The 21,653-nt window shown below is 39.5% G+C and overlaps 2 protein-coding genes across 4 annotated transcripts in view; one reads left to right on the forward strand and one right to left on the reverse strand.

The window, feature by feature from the left end:
• The window catches only part of Atm (ATM serine/threonine kinase), a 102,599-nt gene extending 92,845 nt beyond the window's left edge, over window positions 1-9,754 (reverse strand). Inside the window, exons 1-5 of one of the 2 annotated variants that reach the window (XM_032911434.1) lie at window positions 9,526-9,754; window positions 9,145-9,252; window positions 6,741-6,842; window positions 6,524-6,636; window positions 4,248-4,393 (exon numbers count right to left, since the gene is read on the reverse strand). In XM_032911434.1, coding sequence (XP_032767325.1) covers window positions 4,248-4,393; window positions 6,524-6,636; window positions 6,741-6,812 — 331 coding nt within the window. In that variant the 5' untranslated portion in view covers window positions 6,813-6,842; window positions 9,145-9,252; window positions 9,526-9,754. The remainder of the gene's footprint in view (window positions 1-4,247; window positions 4,394-6,523; window positions 6,637-6,740; window positions 6,843-9,144; window positions 9,253-9,525) is intronic. The other variant, XM_032911433.1, reaches the window with a different exon arrangement.
• Window positions 9,755-9,892: 138 nt separating this feature from the next.
• The window catches only part of LOC116906548 (protein NPAT), a 36,632-nt gene continuing 24,871 nt past the window's right edge, over window positions 9,893-21,653 (forward strand). Inside the window, exons 1-3 of one of the 2 annotated variants that reach the window (XM_032909259.1) lie at window positions 9,893-10,149; window positions 17,708-17,826; window positions 21,158-21,218. In XM_032909259.1, coding sequence (XP_032765150.1) covers window positions 10,113-10,149; window positions 17,708-17,826; window positions 21,158-21,218 — 217 coding nt within the window. In that variant the 5' untranslated portion in view covers window positions 9,893-10,112. The remainder of the gene's footprint in view (window positions 10,150-17,707; window positions 17,827-21,157; window positions 21,219-21,653) is intronic. The other variant, XM_032909258.1, reaches the window with a different exon arrangement.

Below are 21,653 nucleotides of genomic sequence, written 5' to 3' on the forward strand. Positions count from 1 at the left end.
CTCTCTCACAATTCTTGATTTTTTTTTTTTTATATACATTTGTTGTACTGTCAGAATATTATGGAAAGGAATAACTTACCACAAATGCCCAAGACCAACAACAGACAGTAAAGTTAATTTCATAAGTATTAGGATGAAATCTTAACTTTCTGTATTCTTTATCCCAGAACATTCTCTTCCTCTGTCAAATATAATTGTTTTAAAATTCATGCTATTTCCTAATTCTCTCAGTAGAGATGAAAATTCAGTGGCACAATATTTGCCTAGCATGCAAAAAACAATGAACATTATACCTACCAGTGTAAAAAAAAAAAAACAAAAATGAAAATAACAAAATAAAGAAGTAAATAAAGATCTAAAAATCTGTTTTATAAGGAGGCTGAGTTATTTATATGCTTAAGAAACCTCGGGAAACCAGTTTGCACACCCGGTTTCTATTTTCTACACTCTGTGCTTAGTAAAGGGTCAGGGACGCTGGCATTACTTTAAGTTCCTTCTTAACGATTCCACACCCACTAGTTTGTGAATGATTTTCTTCATTCTACTTTGGATACAGTATTTAAAAAGTCTGTTAAAATCTCAGCCTGTGTTTCAATTGCCATCCACCATTCGGTCCATGCAAATAAATAAATAGAACTGAAGAAGCAAAGCAGAATGATAGTAGCTCTCCAGCTTTACTGTAGGTCTGCTGACACTGCAAAACTCCGTTTCTCAAAAAAACAAAAACAAAAAAACAGTTTTATAGTTTTTCTTCCTTTGACTCTTCCCAGATTTTCCCCACCTCCCCTCCTCTCCAGATTCACTTCCTGTCTCTCATTAGAAAAGAACAGGCTTCTAAGAGACAACAATCAAACATGACAAAATAAGGTATAAAACAAAACCCATCATGTCGAGGCTGGAGCAGGCAACCCGAAAGAAGGAAGAAAGCCCAAGAGCAGACCTGAGAATTAGAGACTCACTAGTTCACACCCAGGAGTCCCACTAATGTGAAAGCTAGAATATACACACACGGCGGACCTGGTGCAGACCCATGTCAGCCCTACGCTTGCTGCTTCTGATTCTCTGAGTTCAATTTAAAAGCTATCCTCTAAATAAAACAGTACTTTCTACCTACTTAAATGATCTAGTTTTGGCAATTTTACTTTCTGGTAAACTAACATATTGGTACACTTTTAATTGTGATCTCCATGATTTACTTTGTAACTAGAGGTATCTTTTCACTAGAAAATAAAATTGTAAGCTACAGAATTTTCTGCTGGGCAATAAAACCTGGTGTCTTTCACCAGGAACTACATAGTACAAATTAAGGTCCCAATTCTATAAGCCAACAGAACAGTGTTTGAGTGAATACAAAGCTGTCACATGAGCCAAATCAAGTACAAAACGTAGCTTTCCTTTCCAAAAACGGAATCTTGAGAGGATGGAAAATTTCTTTAAACAGCTACTCATGAGATTTGTTCTACTATATCGTTAGTCAACAGCCTATGTAGTTTTACTAAAAATTTACCACCAACTAGATTTTATAATTACATTTTATGTGTGTATATGCGTAGCTGTGTGCATGATACTCACCGACTGTTAGAGTCGGTTCTCTCCTTCCCTCATGTGAGTCCTAGGGACTACACTCAGGTTGTCCGGCTTGGCAGGAGGCTTTTTACTGCTAAGCCATCATAGCAGACCATGGATTTGCCTCCTTTTTAACCTAAATTTGCTATCACAAATCCACATCCTTATCTACACAGAATGTACAAAGTCTGAAACTTCTCAACAAACATTTTCTGCTCTAGCTTTCAGTTTTAATAAAAAGGCCATTTCTTTGCAAAAGCTTATGAGGATCCTGCATTTCTGCTTCAAAGACATCATTCTTGAGGTCAGCAAGATGGCGCTACTTTATGGTACTTGCAGGCAAGCCTGATTGATGATCTGAGTTCAATTTCGAGTCATGGCAAAAGGAGTCGACATCTACAAGCTGTCCTTGGACACCCATGAGTACATCATGGCAAATGCACACATGTACACAAAATAAATGAAACGTAGGAAAAAAATTTAAAATCCACCTTCAAAATATCATAGGTAGGGACTAAAGGTGCTTCTCAGCAAAGGGGAGCTGACCTACCACATACAAGGCCCAGGTTTAATCCCAGTACCACACATCTATCTTCACGTACACACACTTAATTAACTATGTAAGTTCAGGATGAGAGATGTGTGATTTATCACTGACTGGGAAAAAAAAAAGACTTGATTTTTATTCCTTTTTTTCTTTAAATGATAGCAAAATATTGAGCTGCAACTATGCGTTTTGACCACAAGAGGCAAGTGTTATCTCAGAATCAATAAATGTAGAGAATAAATGCTGGAGTGAGAGCTTAGTTGGCAAAGTGCATGCCATAGGTATGAGGACCTACATTTGATCTCCCAAACCCAAAAGTTGGGCACTGTGGCACGCAGTTGTAATCTTAGCACAGATTAGACGGAAGGATCCCTGGGCCTTGTTGGCCAGCAAACTCAGCCTATTTAGCAACAACCCCAAGTCCAACAAGAAACTCTTTAACAAAATACACAGGCTGGATGCCGCCCAACTGTCCTCCCATTCACCAGAATACCTGTTGCACCCACATACGTGAGTAAATGAATGAATGAATGAATGAGCGCATAGCCAGCAATGGGGGCATGGATTTGCAATCCAGGCACTGAAAAAGATGTGAGGCACCTGGATCATATATCAGAGGCCAACCTGGGCTATACTGAAAGACCCTGCCTCAAAAAACAAAATTGAAACAAATATGCTGTAGACTGTGACAACTACATTATACTACAAGCCTGAGTGCCACTCTCTGAGGAATAACAAACTCAAGAATATTAGGTCAATGAGCTGAAGGAATTAGGGCCATTTACCTCAGAGGAAGAGTACTCAGGAATGCTATGGCTATTTTCAAACATATCAAATGATGTCACATTGAAATCAAATGCTAGGTTTTCTGTGTATAATTTAAGTTAGAGGGACGAGAGACATAGCTTAGTGGTTAAGAGCGTCTGATGCTCTTACAGAGGACCTGGGTTTGGTTCCCAGCACTCACATAAAACTATTCAGTCCCAGAGGATTCTCCTGATTTCTTCAAGAACTGGAATATACGGTATACTCATCATATAAATAAGCAAACCCTAAAAAATAGTAGTAGCTGGAGAAATGGCTCAGAGGTTAAGAACACTGACTGCTCTTCCAGAGGTCCTGAGTTCAATTCCCAGCAACCATATCACAACATCTGTAATGGGATCTGATACCCTCTTCTGGTGTGCTGGAAGAGAGCAACAGTGTGCCCACATACATAAAAATAAATAAATCTTTAAAAATAAAGGAGAGCAGTAATCCATGAAGACATTGTTTATTTCCTTTGTGTGCATGCACATGCTCACACATGCTAACACATGCTCATACATGCACTAAAGCACCCATGCTATGGTGCATGTGTAAAGGTCAGAGTTAGTTTTCCCCACCATTTAGGTTCTGGGGCTCAAACTCAGTTCATCGAAGTTCCTGGCAAAAGTCCCTTTAGCTGCCAAGCCATCTCACCACCTGACAGGATTTATACCTCAAAACTGTTCAGCCTCCAAATGGTTATTGAATCCCTGAGACTGCACTTCTGCTAATATGTAGAGGGACTACAAGAACAGGGGAACTGAAGCATTAATTTTTTTTTTTTTTTTTTTTTTTTTTGTTTTTTTTTTTTTTCGAGCTGGGGACCGAATCCAGGGCCTTGGCGCTTCCTAGGCAAGCGCTCTACCACTGAGCTAAATCCCCAACCCCTGAAGCATTAATTTTTAACCTTTCCACTTCTGAGATTAAAGATGTTATGCTAAATTACTCTAAATTTTGATCCCACTATATTAAAAGCCAGTTTATGTGCTAAGAATTTCAAAAGGTACTTAATTTTTATGCCACTGTTATTAAGATCAAATGTATGCTATGGTAACTACTGAAGCATTTGTGAGTAATGCATAGTGTTGTTTTACTTTTGTTGTTGTTGGTTTTTTTGTTTCCTTGGGTTTTATTTTATTTTTATTTATTTTATTTTATTTTATTTTATTTTATTTTGAGACAGGGTTTCTCTGTGTAGAGATCTCTGGCTGTCCTGGAACTTACTCTACAGACCAGGTTGGCCTCAAACTCAGAGATCCACCTGCCTCTGCCTCCCAAGGGCTGGGATTAAAGGTGAGCACCACCACACCAGGCCAATGTCGCTTACTTTTATTTGCACATTTGATGAAGAATCTGACCAGACTGCTGATCTCTTGCATCTTCTTCTGTCTGGAGGTTTGTGTAGAGGCTGAGACATTTGATTTTGCTGTTCTAAGACTTTCTGTTTCCTTTTGAATGTACTTCTGCAAAAATCTTCAAGAGAAAAAAATCAAGTGCTCGTTAATGCTCACACTTTACCATTTCAAACGCTCCTGTTTATCCCCCCCCACCCCCCATGGCATCTTTTACACCACACTGTTGTACAACAGGCTCAACGAAACCACCAAAGTCCAACAAGGCACACAATCAATACCAAGCCTCACTGCAAAGCTCTTAATTTGTACCCTGCACGGTTCTCTTTCACTTTACCTGCTTGCTCAGAATGCTACTGAGGATGTTCAACTCTCCTGACATTATGAGCAGTTTGTCATAATTCCAGGCTTTAAAGGAAGGCTGGCCAGGGTGGATGGAAACCTGGCCTCTCTAATCAGCTTATGAAAACCGATAATAATAGTAATTATAATACTGCAAGTAAATTAAATGCTCAAAGAGAAAACATGTATTTTTCCATCTTATGTGCATTTAGAACTTTAGTGTCAGGCTGAGAGATGGCTCAGTGGTTAAGAGCACTGACTGCTCTTCTAGAGGTCCTGAGTTCAATTCCCAGCAACCACATGGTGGCTCACAACCATCTGTAATGGGATCCGATGCCCTCTTCTGGTGTGTCTGAAGACAGCTACAGTGTACTCATATATAATAAATAAGTCTTAAAAAAAAAGTTTAGTGCCAAGTTAAGAGATAACAAAAAAACAAACTCATATGCTTGGCAGTGGTGATACCTGCCTTTAATCTTCACACTCAAGAGTTCAAGGGCAGTGTGGCTTTATTTTTAGATCCAGAATTTTTAAAAAACCAGTTTAAATAAACCAGTTTAGCCAGGCATGGTAGTGCACACCTTTGGTCATGGCACCAGGGAAGCAGAGGCAGGCAGATGTCTCTGAGTTCGAGGCTAGCCTGGTCTATAGAGAGAGTTCCAGGACTGCCAGGGCTACATATAGAAACCCTGTCTCCAAAGCCCAACACCCACCCTTGCCCAAAAGTTTATCTGTAGGTATTCTAAAACAATTTACCATTGTATGAAGGGATAGGAATACCTTCCTTACTACAGTTATTTATTTTGTTTATTTGTAATGAGCCGAACTCCTTATCTTCTTTATCTCTACCACCTTCCCAAGGTTAAAGGTGTTATACACTGTACCAACTTCTGTTAAATTCTACATAAATTTAAAATGTTTGGGGGGCTGAGGAGATGGCTCAATGGTTAAGGATCAAAGTTCAGTTCCCAGACTGCAAGTAGGACAGTTTACAACCTCTATATAACTCTAGTTTAAGGATATCCAATGTTTACTTTTGGACTCCAGGAACCTGCCTGCACACACACTTACTTGACAAGGACACAAAGACACGCAAATAAATAAAGATATTTTTATATTTTCTGCAAAAACCTTTCCCCCCGAAAAGTCTTATGTTTTCAATTGTAAATGAACTTAAGCTTGAAGATGAAATTTCAATATAAAAACATATCAACTCTGCCACAAACAAGTTGTTAAACTGCTTGAATCTGAAAGTAATCCAATATTTACTTTACCTGTTTTAGTACAATTTAACCCATGAAGTTACTTATAATCAGCAAAAATAAAAATGATAAATATATGACTTACTTTTTTTTGTTGTTTTGAGACAAGATCTCTGTTAGCCCTGGTTTCCTGGAACTCCTGTAGACCAGGCAGGCCTAGAATTCAAAGATCTGCCTACCTCTGCCTCCAGAGTACTGAGATCAAAGGCATGCGCCACTGCCCAGCTATCATAACTTACTTTTGAATCAATTTGAAACAAATTCTTATAATCAAAATGAACAAAATCCTTACTCTGTTGTTTTTGTTTTGTCTGAAACAGGATTTCACTACATAAACCAGGCAGGACTGGAACTCAGTATGAAAGCCAGGCTGGCCTGCACCTGTGCACCTCCTGCCTCAAGAAAGCAGTAGGACAGGAATCCTACGATGCATCTTTCTTGATCTTACAGAATATACATGTAATGCATTCTACTGAAGAAATGACTTAAACATTCCCGTGTTCTGTATGTTTTAAAAACTCTCATATAACCACAAAGGGCCAACTTCCTACGTAACAGACAATGATACGCTATGAACAAAATTGAAGAGTAAAATGGCCTTACAAAACAGAAAAACAATGCAAGAAAAACAAACCCAAAGAGGATACCTGAAAACAGCATCCCAATTCAGATATTTCCCTTGTTTGGAGTCAGAATGCCTATCCAAATGTTGAACTGTTTCAGGATCCTGAATCAGGCGCTTAAATTTATCCACTTCTTTCTGAAAATGAAAATAATAATAATAATAACAACAACAATAACAACACACTATGTTAACTATCACACATTTTTTTTTCAAGAAAAACTACTTCTATAGCGCATTACCCTTCGTTCTGTAGCCCTGTCATGTTCTAACTGCCGGCAGCAGATGAGCAGGTCATTCAGTGCTAGACTCATGGTTTAGGATTTCAGAACGTGCATCCTCACCTGTGAAAAGAAAGAAACATACATACACGATTTCATGTGAGGACTGTGATGTACCAGTAAGTTGTACTTTAGACCTGGATGGAATTATTTTAGACATTAACTATACATTGAAACCTAACTGTACACCCAGAGGCACACTGTGATCAAAGGCACAATAATTTTTCTTAACATTTCTATAGGACATTTTCTTAAAATACATCAAAATTAGGCTCTAATTCTCATGCGTGCTTTGCTTAGCATGATAATGTATTCTTTTGAATGAAACAAAACATTTCAGTGTTATCTCTATAAAAGGAAAACAATGACTGATAACAGCAAACAATGTTTCACATCTGCAGTGTTTCCGGTCAGGCATGTTAGAGGCATCTGGAAAACAACTGAACTATCCTGACACACGGCCTACCCTCTTGAAGACATCTGGTGATAGTGACCACCAGACAAGTATCAATGCACAGTTCCAAGTTGTAACATATGCCTCAAAGGAAATAAAAATACAGCAGGAAACCAAAGAAGAGAACAGAGTGTGTCCCAGCACATTCCTGTAATCCCATCAACAGTGGGAAGGTTAAGAAAGGAGGATCCGCAGTTTAAAGTCACCCTCAGTGAGAGCAATGCCAGACTGAGCTATAGAAGCTCCTGTTTCAAAAAAAAGAAAAAATTACAAGAGTTTAGATAAGCTGTCACGAATATGTATCAAAGGAGAATTAAGTTAACTCAATATCTGAATAAATTGGTGCCAATTACAGGAAGAACTAAAAAGTGAACATTTTAGGGACAGAGATCAGAAGAGCCAAAAGATTTAGGGAACTGAAAGACACCCAGAACTGTGCTAGCTTGCATAGCACACACACTAGAACTGTGCAGAGATGCATAAATTCGTAAAATGTTCCAGGTTAAAAAATCAAAAGAAAAAACAGGCCATGGTGGTATTCGCCTTTAAACTTGGCACTCAGGAGGCAGAGGCAGAGAGAATGGCAGAGAGACAGGCACACAGAGAGAGGCAGAGGCAGGTCTATCTGTTGAATTCAAGGCTAGCCTGGACTAAAGAGTGAGTTCCAGGACAGCCAAGACAACAGAGAAACCCTGTCTGGAAAACAAACAAACAAACAAACAAACAAACCAAACGATGGTAGGTGGCAGAACCAAAGCTACCCAACTAGAGTAAGAGAGCTATCAGGTGAACAAACGGTACTGAGACATTAAAACAGGTAACATAGGTCCAGCTCCCAACATTCAACCGAAAAAGCTTAAGCAAAAGCCCCTGAACTGACAGAATCTTCCATTTGAAGGTTCAGTCAGGTTGATATGTTTTGACAATGATAATTATATCTCACCTTCCCAGATAACCCCACCTCTGGCATGCTAGTCTTGGCTAGTGGTAAAAAGCACTGGGGCTCAGTCAGGTATGGCAGTACTATATTCCCAGCCTGAGGTCGCACATCTGTGAGTTAAGGGCTAGCCTGGGTTGCAAAAGGATGGGTTGTATTGTTCCAATCCAGGTCCATTCAATTAACAGTTATCCAACCTGCAACATGCTGGTTAACCTCACAAATCTGTTTTCCGGATGCTAAATAAGAAAAGGATACCAGTATTTACCTAAAAGAGTTCATTCATCAGGCTGGAGAGATGGCTCAGTGGCTAAGAGCACTGACCGCTCTTCCAGACCGACCAGAGTTCAATTCCCAACAACCACATAGGGTGGCTCACAACCCTCTGTAATGAGATCTGATGCCCTCTTCTGGTATGATTAAAGACAGCTACAGTGTACTTAAAGATAATAAATAAATAAATCTTTAAAAAAAAAGTTGACAGGAGTTTGTTCATGTTCCTCCCCCCCACACACACACACTGAACAAATGTTCAGTATTACTGTCATCCTGTTACTGTCTTCTCTTCCGATCAATTTATAAATCTATTTTGACGACTGTTTTTTTTTTTTCCTCCTCTTCTTGCTCTCATCCCTTCCTATGGTTTCAATACACTGGAGACTGCAAAATCCGTTACCACTCAATAACAAAAGCTCGCTACACTTTGTGCCTTTCATGCACTTCCTTTTTTCTTAAAGCTTCCCTACCATCTTGCAGAACAATTTACACCTGGCGAGGTCTAGCGCAAAGTTGATTCTTTCAGGCTCAATTTCCACAGAAACAGTCCTTCCTCGGCTAACACGTTTTGTTTTGTTTTTTTTTTCTATCACATTACCGCTCTGAAAGAGTAGTTGTCTAATAATCTGTGCCAGATTGGGGTGGGGAAGGAAGAGCAGGTAAAACATTTTAAAAGGCTCTTAGGGGTTGCCACTTACCTCACTAAAAGACAGCACAGGTAATACAACTGACAATAAGAATTCGAACTCTCGAGGCTGTGATTTCCTAGCCAGTGCTCTTAACTACGAACAAATGCAAACCTGTAGCTTAAATAGAAATAAACGGTCTGAGACTAAAGTGTAAGATAAAAAAAAATCTCCTAGGTCGACGAGAACCCTTAAGGTGACAGGAAAGAGAGACGCGTAGAAAGGAAAGCTCAGGCTCATGCCAACTAAGGTCTGCAGAAAGTAGGAGAAGATCATGGCCGTCCAGCAAAGAAGGGGTAAGAGGCGTCCAGAGCCATTCGGAAGCTGAGGAAAGATGGGGTCTGATGAGAATTTTCCCTCACAGAAGCCCGAGAGTTCGTTCCTCGCTCCTACCGTTGCATTCTGGCTGCCAATGCAAACCCAGGTCGCTTCGCCTTTTCCCGCGTGCACGGATCTAGCAGCTGGTTCTGCAAGCACGCCTTCCCGCTTCCGGTTCAAAAGCAGCAAGTTGGTACCGCAAGGGTGCCCCACAGGAAGACTTCAGCTTGAGTCGCTGCACCACTGCGCTTGCGCCTAGGGATCACGAGCTTCCCAACTCAAAACACTCGCTCCCCTCAAAACATTCAGCCGGCCTGAGGAAACGCGCCTGCGCACTGCGCACCAATGGCGCTCGACCTCGCTCCGGCAACTCCGCCCAGGGGCCGTCGCTCCCACACCCGGCCACCGGGTCCTCTCTGGCCCCAACCTTCCCCAGACGGAAATGACGACGATTCCAAGGAGAACGGAGGCGGGTTTCATTTCGGCGCCTTTCTGTCTCCCGCGGAAGCGATTGGTTGGAGTGGCACGAAAGAGGCGGGACAAATTGCCGCGGGTTCAGCACCGCCAGTGGAACCGGGAGATGCGGCGGCGCCGGGGCTGTCGCCGTGTTTGCTCTGAGTTGAGTCTCGTCCCTTCAGGCGGCTCCCTGTGCAGCTCGGATCATGCTGTTACCCTCGGATGTAGCCAGGCTGGTATTGGGTAAGCGCCGGCCCGGGAGGGCGGGTGATCCGACGGGGCTGAGGGGACGGAAGGACTAGGGGCTGGGGGGGAGAGTTGCCCCGGGTGGGGAAGCTTTGAGGAGTGGTCTGCTCGCGTCCAAGTTCAGACTAGCGGAGAGGCTTGGTCCCTCGGCGGCCTCGGACATTTGAAGCTTCCTTGGTGTGGGGATGTCCCTTTTCACCGTGCTGCGCGATGGGGGCAGCCGAAGGGAGAAGGAAGCTCGGCGTGGAACACCTGGGGCCTGGATTCCGAGGCACAGCCAGGCCCGCTGGGACACCTGAAGGAGTGTCGTCTGTGTGATGGACGGGGCTGTGTGTCCCCCACACACCCCACCCCACCCTTTCCCTTGTCAGAGCCGGGACTGATAAAGGGAAAAGGGGGAGAAAACCCCGCTTCCCCGGCCGCCCAGTGTTGTGGACTTTACGACGCCCTTACCCATAACCCGACCGTAGCACTAGGAATTTGGGACACAGGGAGGTCTCCACACTTCTGGCCCACCGTAGAGGCTTGAAACGCCAATTGCATATTTCAGAACGGCAGTGTGTCGTGTTCTTGAGCAGATATTTAGGAGGTACGACGACTGACTTCTGGCTGCACACGTTCTAGCCCTCGTTTTCCTCCATTTTTGAAAAGGGCTTGTTCATAGACCACTGGTCGGTCGGGAAATACTGTCTACGAGAAAGACTGTTTTCGTTGTTTGTCCTTTGAAATAATAAAACGGATTGTACTGCATGGATCAAGAGACTCTTAGGCTCAAAACTGGACAGTGACTTTGAAACATTATTTGCGACATCTTTAAAAGAAAATGGTCAGAGTATGAGGAATCCTTCCATAGTTTCCAAAGCCGTTACGAACATTTGCTTTGTGCCCTGTCCAAAAAAATAAAAATTGCACGTTTGGCAGGACATATTTAAGAGGCTCTGAACGGTTCTACCGTCCATTTTTGGAGAAACTTAAACACTAAAACTAATGTTTTGAATGTTTAATTTTTTTTTCTACTTCATCAGACTTGGGTAGTTAACCTAAATTTATACCTGTGATTTTTAAAGTTAGCTTTCTTGTAATTCTTAAATTTATTAGGCTCATAAGAAAACTGATGAAAAGTAGACCCACAGTGTAAATATTTTTTTCCTCTGTACGTAGTGTGTAGGTAAGAACTGCGACTTTTAGCAGTCTAATGATCCAAATAAAATTCCTTGATACAAGCCTCAAAAATGGCTTCTTGAATTTGGCAGTATGAACATTGTAAAAGTAGATAATTAATATGATTTTTTTCCGTTTTTTTTTTCTTCAGATTTTATGGAATGTTTAACAGCAACCCTGATTTCTCTCCATTAGATACCAGTAGGATGTCATTCCTAGCTGTAAGAAAGGGGGTAGGGAGGGGCTTTACACACTGTCAGCATATCCCCTGAAGAGAAAGCCCTGCCTTGTTAAAACCTTAAGGAAATGACAGGATCGTCCTAATTGGAATAGTTAGGTTTGTGTCCCACTAACAAGCTGTAACTTTGTCTCTTAATGCCTGGAAACTCTCATTAAAAAATCATCTTTGTTATTCAGATTCCGCTTTCAGTGCCGTGAATTCCAACTCGCCTCCCATTCTGTTTTGGAATTGTGATGTCTTTCCATATGCTCTACTTGGAATTCATGTATATTCTTTTGCAAACATTGCTGAAGCATCTCAAAATGGAATCACTTTTGAGCTTGGTATATAAAAAAACCTCTCCCACTACTCTCAATTCTGTGATTTAGTATTATCTTTTTATATATAGGTACTCATCGGTATACAGGGTTACTGCTTGCTCTGGTCCTTCTGTGGTACCCCCTTACCACTTTACCCCCTGTCTTTTGATTGCCTATGGTTTTTGTTGTTTTGTTATGTTCCAAACACTGCCAGTTTTTTAAGCATAAGAGGAAAGGTAATTTCTCTTACTATTCACTCCTTTATTCTTCTTACCCTTTAATACCAAAACATTTTTCTAAACTCCATCTCACATTGCCTAATGCCCTATGTCACCAAATAAAACCTAGTAAAACCGCTTATTACTTAGTAACCTTACTAATTCACTTTCCTCTAATTCTTTACCTTACTGCAGCACTGAGTGGTCACCTAAGTGCACTATTCAACCATAGCCAGCTATTTATTGCCTCGATGGAATTTATCAAACTATTGTAGAGACCAAAATACATTGTTTGCTGCCTCTGGGTCATCAGTTTGGCTTTTACTATTATGTCATAGGAAATGCTCTGTGGAACTGATTATACCCAGCCCCATCTTTTCAATATTTGCACTAGGTTGGAGCATACTAAGGTACTTAAGTTTTTCTGAATATTATATATTCCTTTTCCCCTGTATTCCTAATATACTTGTATTAAAGGTTCAAGTCAAGTGTGATATCAGAAAGTTCTTTCAGTAGCTAAGGTTGATAATTTCTCAACTGTCCTATTAAAGTAACTTTGTTGGTGGGTAGAGATTTTGCAAAATTGATAATTATAGCAATTTTTAAGCTTATGGTTTAGTAGTATTAATTACTACTCTCTACCTAAATTTTCTTTCTTCTTCCTAAACTAAAACTTTCTTATTCAGTATTCTTTATCTTGGATTCAAGCAAGAGTTTTTGCATTCAAGCTTCAGAGTTCTTAGGAACTTCAAAAATAATAAATTCTATGTGTAAAAGGAGCACTTTCATGATTGAAGGGTTTAGTTTTTGTTTTTGTTTTTTCAGTTTAAGTAGGTTAGTTTCTGTATGTGTGGCATCCATTTAGAAAACAGACACTAAGTTGTACGTTTAATGTGATAGGATTTAATGAGAAACTTGGTTACACAGGTGGTACAAAAGCTTTGTAGCTTATATGATGAGGGAACTCATAGGTTAGTTAGCACAGCAGGAAGCCATGCTAATCCAGGAGACAAGGCAATATAAAGCAACCCAGAAGCAACTATGTGGAAGAAGAAACTGAAGACTTGCCTGATCTGTCTATAGTCAGAGCAAAGATTCTTGAGACAATCAGGGAATAAGGCTTCTTCCTCCTGAATTCCAGTCTGATACAAGCCCTTGCACTTTTAGCGAACTTAGTCAGAAGCTAGCTGACAGGTGAGCAGAGTAACTCCCTGTTTGAAGTCTAGCTTCTTAAATAGAGTCCTAGAAAATAAAGAATTGCTTTAAGGGCAAACAGGACCAGTACCAACATATTCTTAAGAGATCAGGAGCTATTGGTTTTATTTTCATTTATATTAAAAAGACTGATATAATAAACATTTACCAGAATGCAATTGTGATCATCCCACATCTTGAATAATACCTATACTCACTGTTGACCCTTGAAGTGTTTCATGTTTATGTTACTTTATTTTTAATCTCTCATGTGTGTGCATGAACCCATACCACATTTTGGGTGTGTGGAGCTCAGAGATATTCGATTTCTTGGAGCTGTATTTGCAGGCAGTTGTAAAACACCTTAAATGGGCACCAGGAATTAAACTCAGATCCTTTGGAAGAGTGATAAACACTCTTGACTGATGAGCCATCTCTCCGGTCTGGTTTTCCATGGCTCTTAACCATTTTGTCTTTTCTGTTGAAGCTTGTTAAGTATTCTTATGTTTTATGCAGCACTCGAATAGGGCATGATCCCCAAACAAATTCCTACATACATGCTGTCATTACTTTGGGACAGACATATCACTCCCTTGACCAATAATTCTCCATGAGTAGTAGTAAATTCTTAAGTCTGGATCTTCCCATAAACCAAGCCATTCCTATTTTCTCAATACTTTTAGCTTTTCCTAAGTTAATCTCTTCTAACCCTATGTAAATTATAATTTGTGGGTCAAAGCTATACATCTTATGTTTGTAGATTTAATACAAGACACTGTTACTTAGTAAGAACTTATTCCTTATATTTATATTCTTTCAAGGATATGAAAGCATCAGTATGTGAAGGAGATGTTTACAGAAGTAGAGCTTTAGTTCTTGCTTTCTTTAGGATCCTTTTTGTCTTTCCCTAAAATGCCCAAGCTCTTAGAATGTTCCCCAATATATTGATGCCCCTTGATAAGTTAGGATTTTATCTGTCATGTAACAGGTTATGATCAGATGGCCAATCAGATGGTGGGTAAGCATTTTTGTAGCACATAACCAGTTAATCTTATAAACAGTGGCATCATTGAACATTTTCAGGTATTTTCTCCATTGGTTTTTGAGCGCTTAAGACAAAGTAAAACAGAACTTAACAAATTTAAGCAAAATTAAAGCTCAAATTTTACCAAAGCATATTTTAAGAATAGAACATAATGTGTCTCAGATATTTCTAGATGGCTATATATTTCTATAACAAGAGAAGTAATATAGCATTCTCACAGAGCCTTTTCTCAAATACACTATGCAAGCTTGCAGTGTATCATGTGATATTGTTTTCCCAAGGTATGCTAGCACAATTGGTCATATATTTTACTTGAGAGCGTGGAAAAATTATATTAAATTCTGTCTAAGGCATTGCTTTTCAACCTTCATTTTGTTGTTAGACCCTTTAAGGAGTCTTTGTGGAATTTTTTTAACCACCTTTCCCACAAATATTTTTAATGTCACAAACTGTACATCTTATATTAGATAAATATCTCTTGTATTGCATAAAAATGAGGTTTTCCTATTTCTCTCAGGAGCAATTTCTATCCTTTTAGGATGATTACACTTCTTAGGAATGTGTGTTCTCCAGGAAGGAAGACTGTTTAGGAGTTCTGTTTCATAACGACCACCTGTCACAAGTGTCAAGTGACCGAATACATCTAGGTGATTAATGCTTTTAGAACTCTTTACAACGAAAAAAAATATTTTTAGTGGATCTAAGCCAAATCCAAAACCTGAAGAAAAAGCTCCAAGTACCCAGATTCCAAGGTGATTTCTTCAGTGGTTTACTTAATGTTTTAAATTTGTGTTCACAGAATCCTATTGCCACCTCATTCATTCCAAATAATACTTTGGAAAACTGAGGTATCTTTTTAAACTGTTTATATTTCACAAACAGGAAACAGCTTTTTTACAGTTGAATTTTATTATTTTGTGTAAGAGACAAAAACAGCAGCATGTGACAGTGGCTGTGCACATGTGTGGCAGTCAGTCAGAAGATAACTTTCAGGAGATGGCTGCCTCCTTCCACCATGGACTCCGGGGTTCACACCAAATCATCAGACTCGCGGAGCAGATGCCTTTAGCAGCAGAAGCTATCTTGCTAGGCCAGTTGTATCATTTTAATTCATGTAATCTGCAGTACGATTTTCAGTGATAGCAATCTTAAAGTAGGGATAATCTAAATAAAGGGTTTGTTTGGAGGTTTTGCCAGTTTTGGTTTGTTTTCGTTTATTTGTGTGGATTTTTTTGTTTTGGGTTTTTTTAATTTTTCCTTATGCTTCTTATGCTCCAGGAAATATTCGAATATTTATTTGTTTTTCTTCATATAAGTTAGAAGTTAGAAAACCTATTTCACCTATTTGTGGACTACAAGAAGAAAGTGATAAGTTAATTCCCGAGCCATAATGGTTCCTAAGAGAGGACCTGTTTTGTGCTCTTCCCATTTTTAAAACTCATGTGGCTTTGTAGGCCCTTATGAGGGTTGTGTTTAATTTTATTTATTTGTATGTATCCAACTGTTTTGACTGTGTGTATCTGTACTACATACACACAGTGCAGAGGATCAGAAGAGGATATTGAGGCTCCTGGAACTGGAGTTAAAAATGGATGCTAGTCACAGTGTAGGTGAAGATCTGAGCGCACTCCTCTGAAAGAGCTGCAGGTGCTCTTGGTCAAGCCATCTCGCCAGCTCCCGCTTTGCTTCCGTTTGTTTGTAGTTAGAACTGAATATGTGCATGTGTCCAAGTGAGGAGACTTAAAAGTTTAGAATAGGAAGAGGCTTTAGGAACCATTTATTAAAGCTAAGAAAATGTTTCAGTCGTTATATTTACCAGCACTGAGATAAATAAAATATACTTAGGCTAAAGAATGTAAGGGGTTGCTTAGAGTTACTGCAGGAGATTTCCAACTGTAGGCAAAGGGAATATAATAAAGGATGTTTTATGAGATTAATTTGAAGGGTGGAATGGTCAGAGAGCTACAATAAAATTAGGATGCGACAAGTAAAGCTCCACAGAGCACGTTAGGAGTTTATAGTGGGTTCTTCCCCTGCAGTGTATAATTGACACGCTAAAATTCGGGGGACTTCTATTTCTTTTTCTTTTTCTTCTTCTTTTTTTTTTTTTTTCTTTTCTATTTTTCAGAACTGGGGACCGAACCCAGGGACTTATATTTCTAATATGGAATAGGACCACTAATTCCAACAAAAAGCACATACTGATAACAGGCACTCTCAGCTTCCCCATCCTCCGATTACCTGCTTTTATGTGTGAATTTGCTGTTTATGGACATCACACATAATTGAAATACTGTGGCTTTCATGTCTAACTTCATTTAGAATGCTTTCAAGAGTGATTCAGGTCATGGTGGGTGTTTAGATTTCTGTCCCAGTGTATATTGGTAAAATCAAGTTCTAGTTTGATTTCTAGGATCTACAAGGTAAATGATATGCAATTTTTTTTACATTTTAAAAGTTGTTTTGCTTTATCAATGGTATCCTTATTAGCATAGAAATTTGAATGTCGATATTCAGCTTGTCTCTTTCTTTGGTTGCTTGTGTTTCAAGTGCTATACTTGAATATATCATTGTTTAATCATTATATCTTTGTTCAATCCGAGGCCAAAAAAATTACTTCTTTCGTTGTTTCTGTTTTGAAACAGTTTTATAACCTTTGCCTTTACAGCTAGGTATTTGATTTTAGGGGAGTTAATTTTTTAATATAGGTTTGGGGATCAGCTTCATTTTTGCAAGCAGATATCAACTCGTGACAGCATGAGTTACTAAAAGACTATTCTTGCTAGGTGGTGGTGGCTTATACCTTTACTTCCAGAAGGCAGAGGCAGAGAGATCTCTTGAATTTGAGTCCAGCCTGATCTACAGAGTGAATTCCAGTACAGCCAGGGAAACACAGAGAAAGCCTGTCTCAAACAAACAAAACTTCTTTTCCTCCAATGAGCTATTTTGATAACTTTAATACAGAGCCAAGTGGTTACCAACCTTTAGCCCTCACTTACAGTTGGAGTTCTTATTGGAATTAATATCAAGAATATCCTTCTGACTTAACACAGTGTAAATAGATCTCTCTTTGATTTGATGAGTCATGAAGTGGCTGGTCAGATAAGTGATGCTAATGGAATGTGGATTTTGGGTAATCCAGTAAGCATGTATCTCCGTCCGCTCACCTAGTAATCGTGGAAGTCGGAGTAGTGGAGTGCACATACTCTTTCTTTGCTGGTTTCTTCCCGGTGGCCGTTGCTTTATGCTGCAACACAACTACAGAAAGGCTGTAGAACAGCAGCATGTTTTGCTGGAGGCTCCACTTGGCTTTCCTACATACTCTAGCAGTTTTAAGAGCTTCTTACGAAAAGTACAGAGTTTACTGAAAGTGTTCAAACTTCTATTCTTCATTTAGGTTACTTACAACAAGAAAACCTCACATCTACTTGCCAGACTTTTATTTTGGAAAGTTCAAATTTAAAAGAATATGCAGAACACTGTACTGATGAAGGTTTTATTCCAGCCTGCTTACTGGTGAGTTACTTACTCCTTTCAGGAAATGTTCATTACTAACCTACGCAGAAGACTAAAGCAGAGCCTTAACGTGAGCTTTTGAAGGAGGCACCGTGTGTGCCATATGTCTGCTGTCCTATCTGATTGGGAACCTAAGATAATTACAGGATCACTTGAGCCCAGGGATTTAGGGACAGCTTGGGCAACATAACAAGACCCCTGTCACTCATCAGCCAAGCCAACTTTGGCAAAAAGCTCCATGGCTTATCACTGTCTAATTCACATAACTGAGAAACAGATTTAGCCAGGTGGTATACATCTATAATGCAGGTTTTAGAAAGCTGAGACGGAATGATTATTATTACTTTTAGACCAGCTTGGACTACACAGGAAGACCTAATAAAAAAGTTAAATTAAAAGATTACTGTCACCTCTTTTTGTAGATATACAAATATAAAAAGAATACTCTGGAATTACAGTTTTTCATATGGTACTAGTAGTTGTGTTAAAGATGGCTCCTTAGGGGGTTGGGGATTTAGCTCAGTGGTAGAGCGCTTGCTAGTGCAAGGCCCTGGGTTCGGTCCCCAGCTCCGGGGGGAAAAAAAAAAGATGGCTTCTTAGTGGAATTTTAACTATTAATGGTCATTTTTCTATAAGAAGTCTAAAAGAATCTACAAAACTGAAGTTTACCAAGGACACGGGATAGAAAATGTGCAAGATTCCACTCTGTTTTTACATGCCTGCAGTGAAGACAATGGCCAGCCAATATCTGCATTTTATACCTCCCTGAGTTCCAGGGAAGTTGGGCATCTACCCTGTCCCACTTAAATGAGGAAACTTGCAGCTCTGGAAAGTTAATGCCTTCATGCTAAAACCCAGGGCTAGACAGTGGCAGAGCCAATGCAGGATGGTGTGGTCCAGTTAATGGCACCCTTCTCAACACGTTGCCCTGCCTTTGTGTTTTCCGTGTTTTTCTATGAAGAGAAAGGAGGGAGGAGAGACTGGGCTTGGTTCTGAAAACTGCTGCACATACTGCAGACGAGTGGGGTGTGCACAACACTGTTGTTCCTGGACTCTGAGGCCAGTGGCCTCTGTCTTCACCTAGAAGGAAGGGACAGTTATTTCACTTTTTACAGTACCTAATTATAATAACAACAAACAGAGTGCTTGAGTAACCTAGCAAAACATATGTGTGATGTTTGCTAAGATACACAACTGTTTTTTACTGGAGTTCCTTGGGATCATATTCCCTCTTTTGGCTTTCTTAGATGTTTGTATACCCAAACAAAAATAAAATAAATCTCGAAGAGTCAGAACACTATATATCATTTTAAAGTGTCAAGATTAAGAAAAAAAACTGGAAAACTCACATACCAGAAGAGACTAATGAAACATAATGCTTAAGTATAATCTAGAATTCTAGATTCACATTTCAAGAAAACTTCAAACACTGAATAAGTTCCAGTATGTTTAGGGCTGATAAAAGGATTCTGTTCTTATAAGATGCCAATACTGTAAGGAACTGAGAATAGGCTACTGAACTTTGAACTGTCTTTAGGCTCTTCATTGAATTTTAAATTCTAAAAACAAAAATCTTGAGAAAAGTTAAATTAAAACTTAAAAAGTACAGAAAGGTAGATACTCATGTCTCTTTTTAAAAGACTTTTTTTTTTAATATGTGTATTTGTGCATGTTTGTGTAAGATTATACACACATGAATACAGGAGCTCTCAGATCAGAAGAGGGCATCAGATCTCCTGCAGTTGGAGTGTTTGGGTAGTTGTGAATTGTCCAATGTTAGTGCTGGGAACTGAACTTGGATCTCTAAAAGGGTAGTATGCTCTCTTACCCTCTGGACATCTCTCCAGATAAGTAAACTGAGATGCTAAACATTAAACCAAATCCACAATGTTCTTATAATTCATAGCAATAGATCTTTACTGTGTTACTTTCTCTTAGTATTTTTCTTAGTTGGTTTTCAGAACAGTAGTGAAGATAAGAAATAAAATGACATGATAAAAAGAGAAGGAGGGGAAAGGGATATTCGGTGACAATGACTTCATTCATCCTTGTACTGAGAGGCCAAAGGGAAGGGATATCTGTCTTTACCAAATCAGTGACTCTCAACCAGTGGATCGCAACACATGGGGAACTGTCAAACAACCTCTCACAGGAGTTGGCTAAGACCCTCTAGAAACAGCTGTTTACATTTTGATTCATAACTAGCAAAATGACGGTTAATAAAGTAGCAATGAAAATAATGTTATGGTAGAGGGTCACTGCAACATGAGGCACTGTATAAAGGCTCACAGTGTTGGGAAGGTTGGATGATATCAGTGGAGATGACTGTTACTATACAGAGGGGAACCATTTCTTTAGCCAATCATTTAGCAATAACTAGTTACTGGTTATTATTAGGGGAAAAACACAGGGAGTGATTACTTAGGTAAATCTCCTGCCTTCTCAAGCCTTATGGTGGGGAAATAGCCTCCATCTGAGCTATATCCCAGTTTCTTTTTACTTCTTTGAGTTGGGATCTTTCTAACTTACTTGAGCTGGTCTTAAACTTTCTCTATAACTCTGATAGAACGTGAGTTTACAGCCCTTGTTCTTTACCTTCCCGGGTACTTAGGAATACAGGCCTATACCATATGCCTTAATCTCCCAGTACCAAGGAAGCCGTGACCAGCCTGGGATTTATAGTAAGACACACACACAAAAAAGAGTGTAATGTTGAAAGTTGAGCCGGAAATGGAACGTAATTGCCACAGTTATATCTGTCTTCAATATTGTTTAAAATAAAAGTTTTATACTACGTCTGCAGTCAGTTTCTAGGTATTTAAAGAAATTGTTGCAAGCTGTTACTACTTTGAAATCAGAACTCTTGGCTCCCAAATCCTTGCTCTTTTCTAACCTTAAGTGTATGATCATGCTGTTACAACAGAGTACTCGTGAATCGTAGTCATAAGGAAAGGAAAGGTGTGTAGGTATGCTGACAGAAATAGGAACAGAAATGTCCTGCTCCTTAAGAAGAAGATTCGTTTTTAAAACTTCATTTTTACATGGTTTACATGGCTTTTAGGTCAGCCAGAACAGGTTCGGCGTGGGTTCTTACTCTTTCTTTTAAACGTTATAACAAAGTACTGCCTCCTGGCTGGAAACTCCTGTCACAGTTCAGACAGGCAGAGCTCTGTCCTCAGCTGCGCTACACACACCTTTAGTGAATGTTGGTGACCTGCTTCTCTGCCCTTTCTCACAGGAGTTTCTGCAGTCTAGATCTTTCATTAGCATTTATGGTGGGAAAGTGGTAAACTGTATGGCTTTGGTAATGCTTAATCTTTTTGTCTTTCAGTCCTTATTTGGAAAAAACTTGACAACAATTTTAAATGAGTATGTAGCTATGAAAGCAAAAGGTAAGAACTTGGATATTGTTTTAAGATACTGTCTCATTAAAAGCCTTGAGAAAACATTATCTTATTCTGGTAAAATATGTTTTTCTGAGCTGGGTGGTGGTGGTGCACACCTTTAGTCCCAGCCCTCGGAAGGCAGAGGCAGGCAGATCTCTATGAGTTCAAGGCAAATCTGATCTACAGAGTGAGTCCTAGAACAACAGGGCTACACAGAGAAACCCTTTCTTGGGGAGTGAGGGGGGACTATATATTTTATTAGGAAACAATTTATTTCTGCTTATATTGAGTAAAACCAGTTCTAAAATTCCAGATGTTAGCTAACCAACATAAGCCAAAACTCATATTTTTATCAGAGGGGAATTACTTATTCTCTTGCTATTGTTCCTATAGTTCGTATCAAAACTATTACTGTTCGATTGTCCTAAGATAATAGCCAGA

Source organism: Rattus rattus, chromosome 8, assembly GCF_011064425.1.
Source record: "Rattus rattus isolate New Zealand chromosome 8, Rrattus_CSIRO_v1, whole genome shotgun sequence".
In the NCBI taxonomy this organism is placed as follows: Eukaryota; Metazoa; Chordata; class Mammalia; order Rodentia; family Muridae; genus Rattus; species Rattus rattus.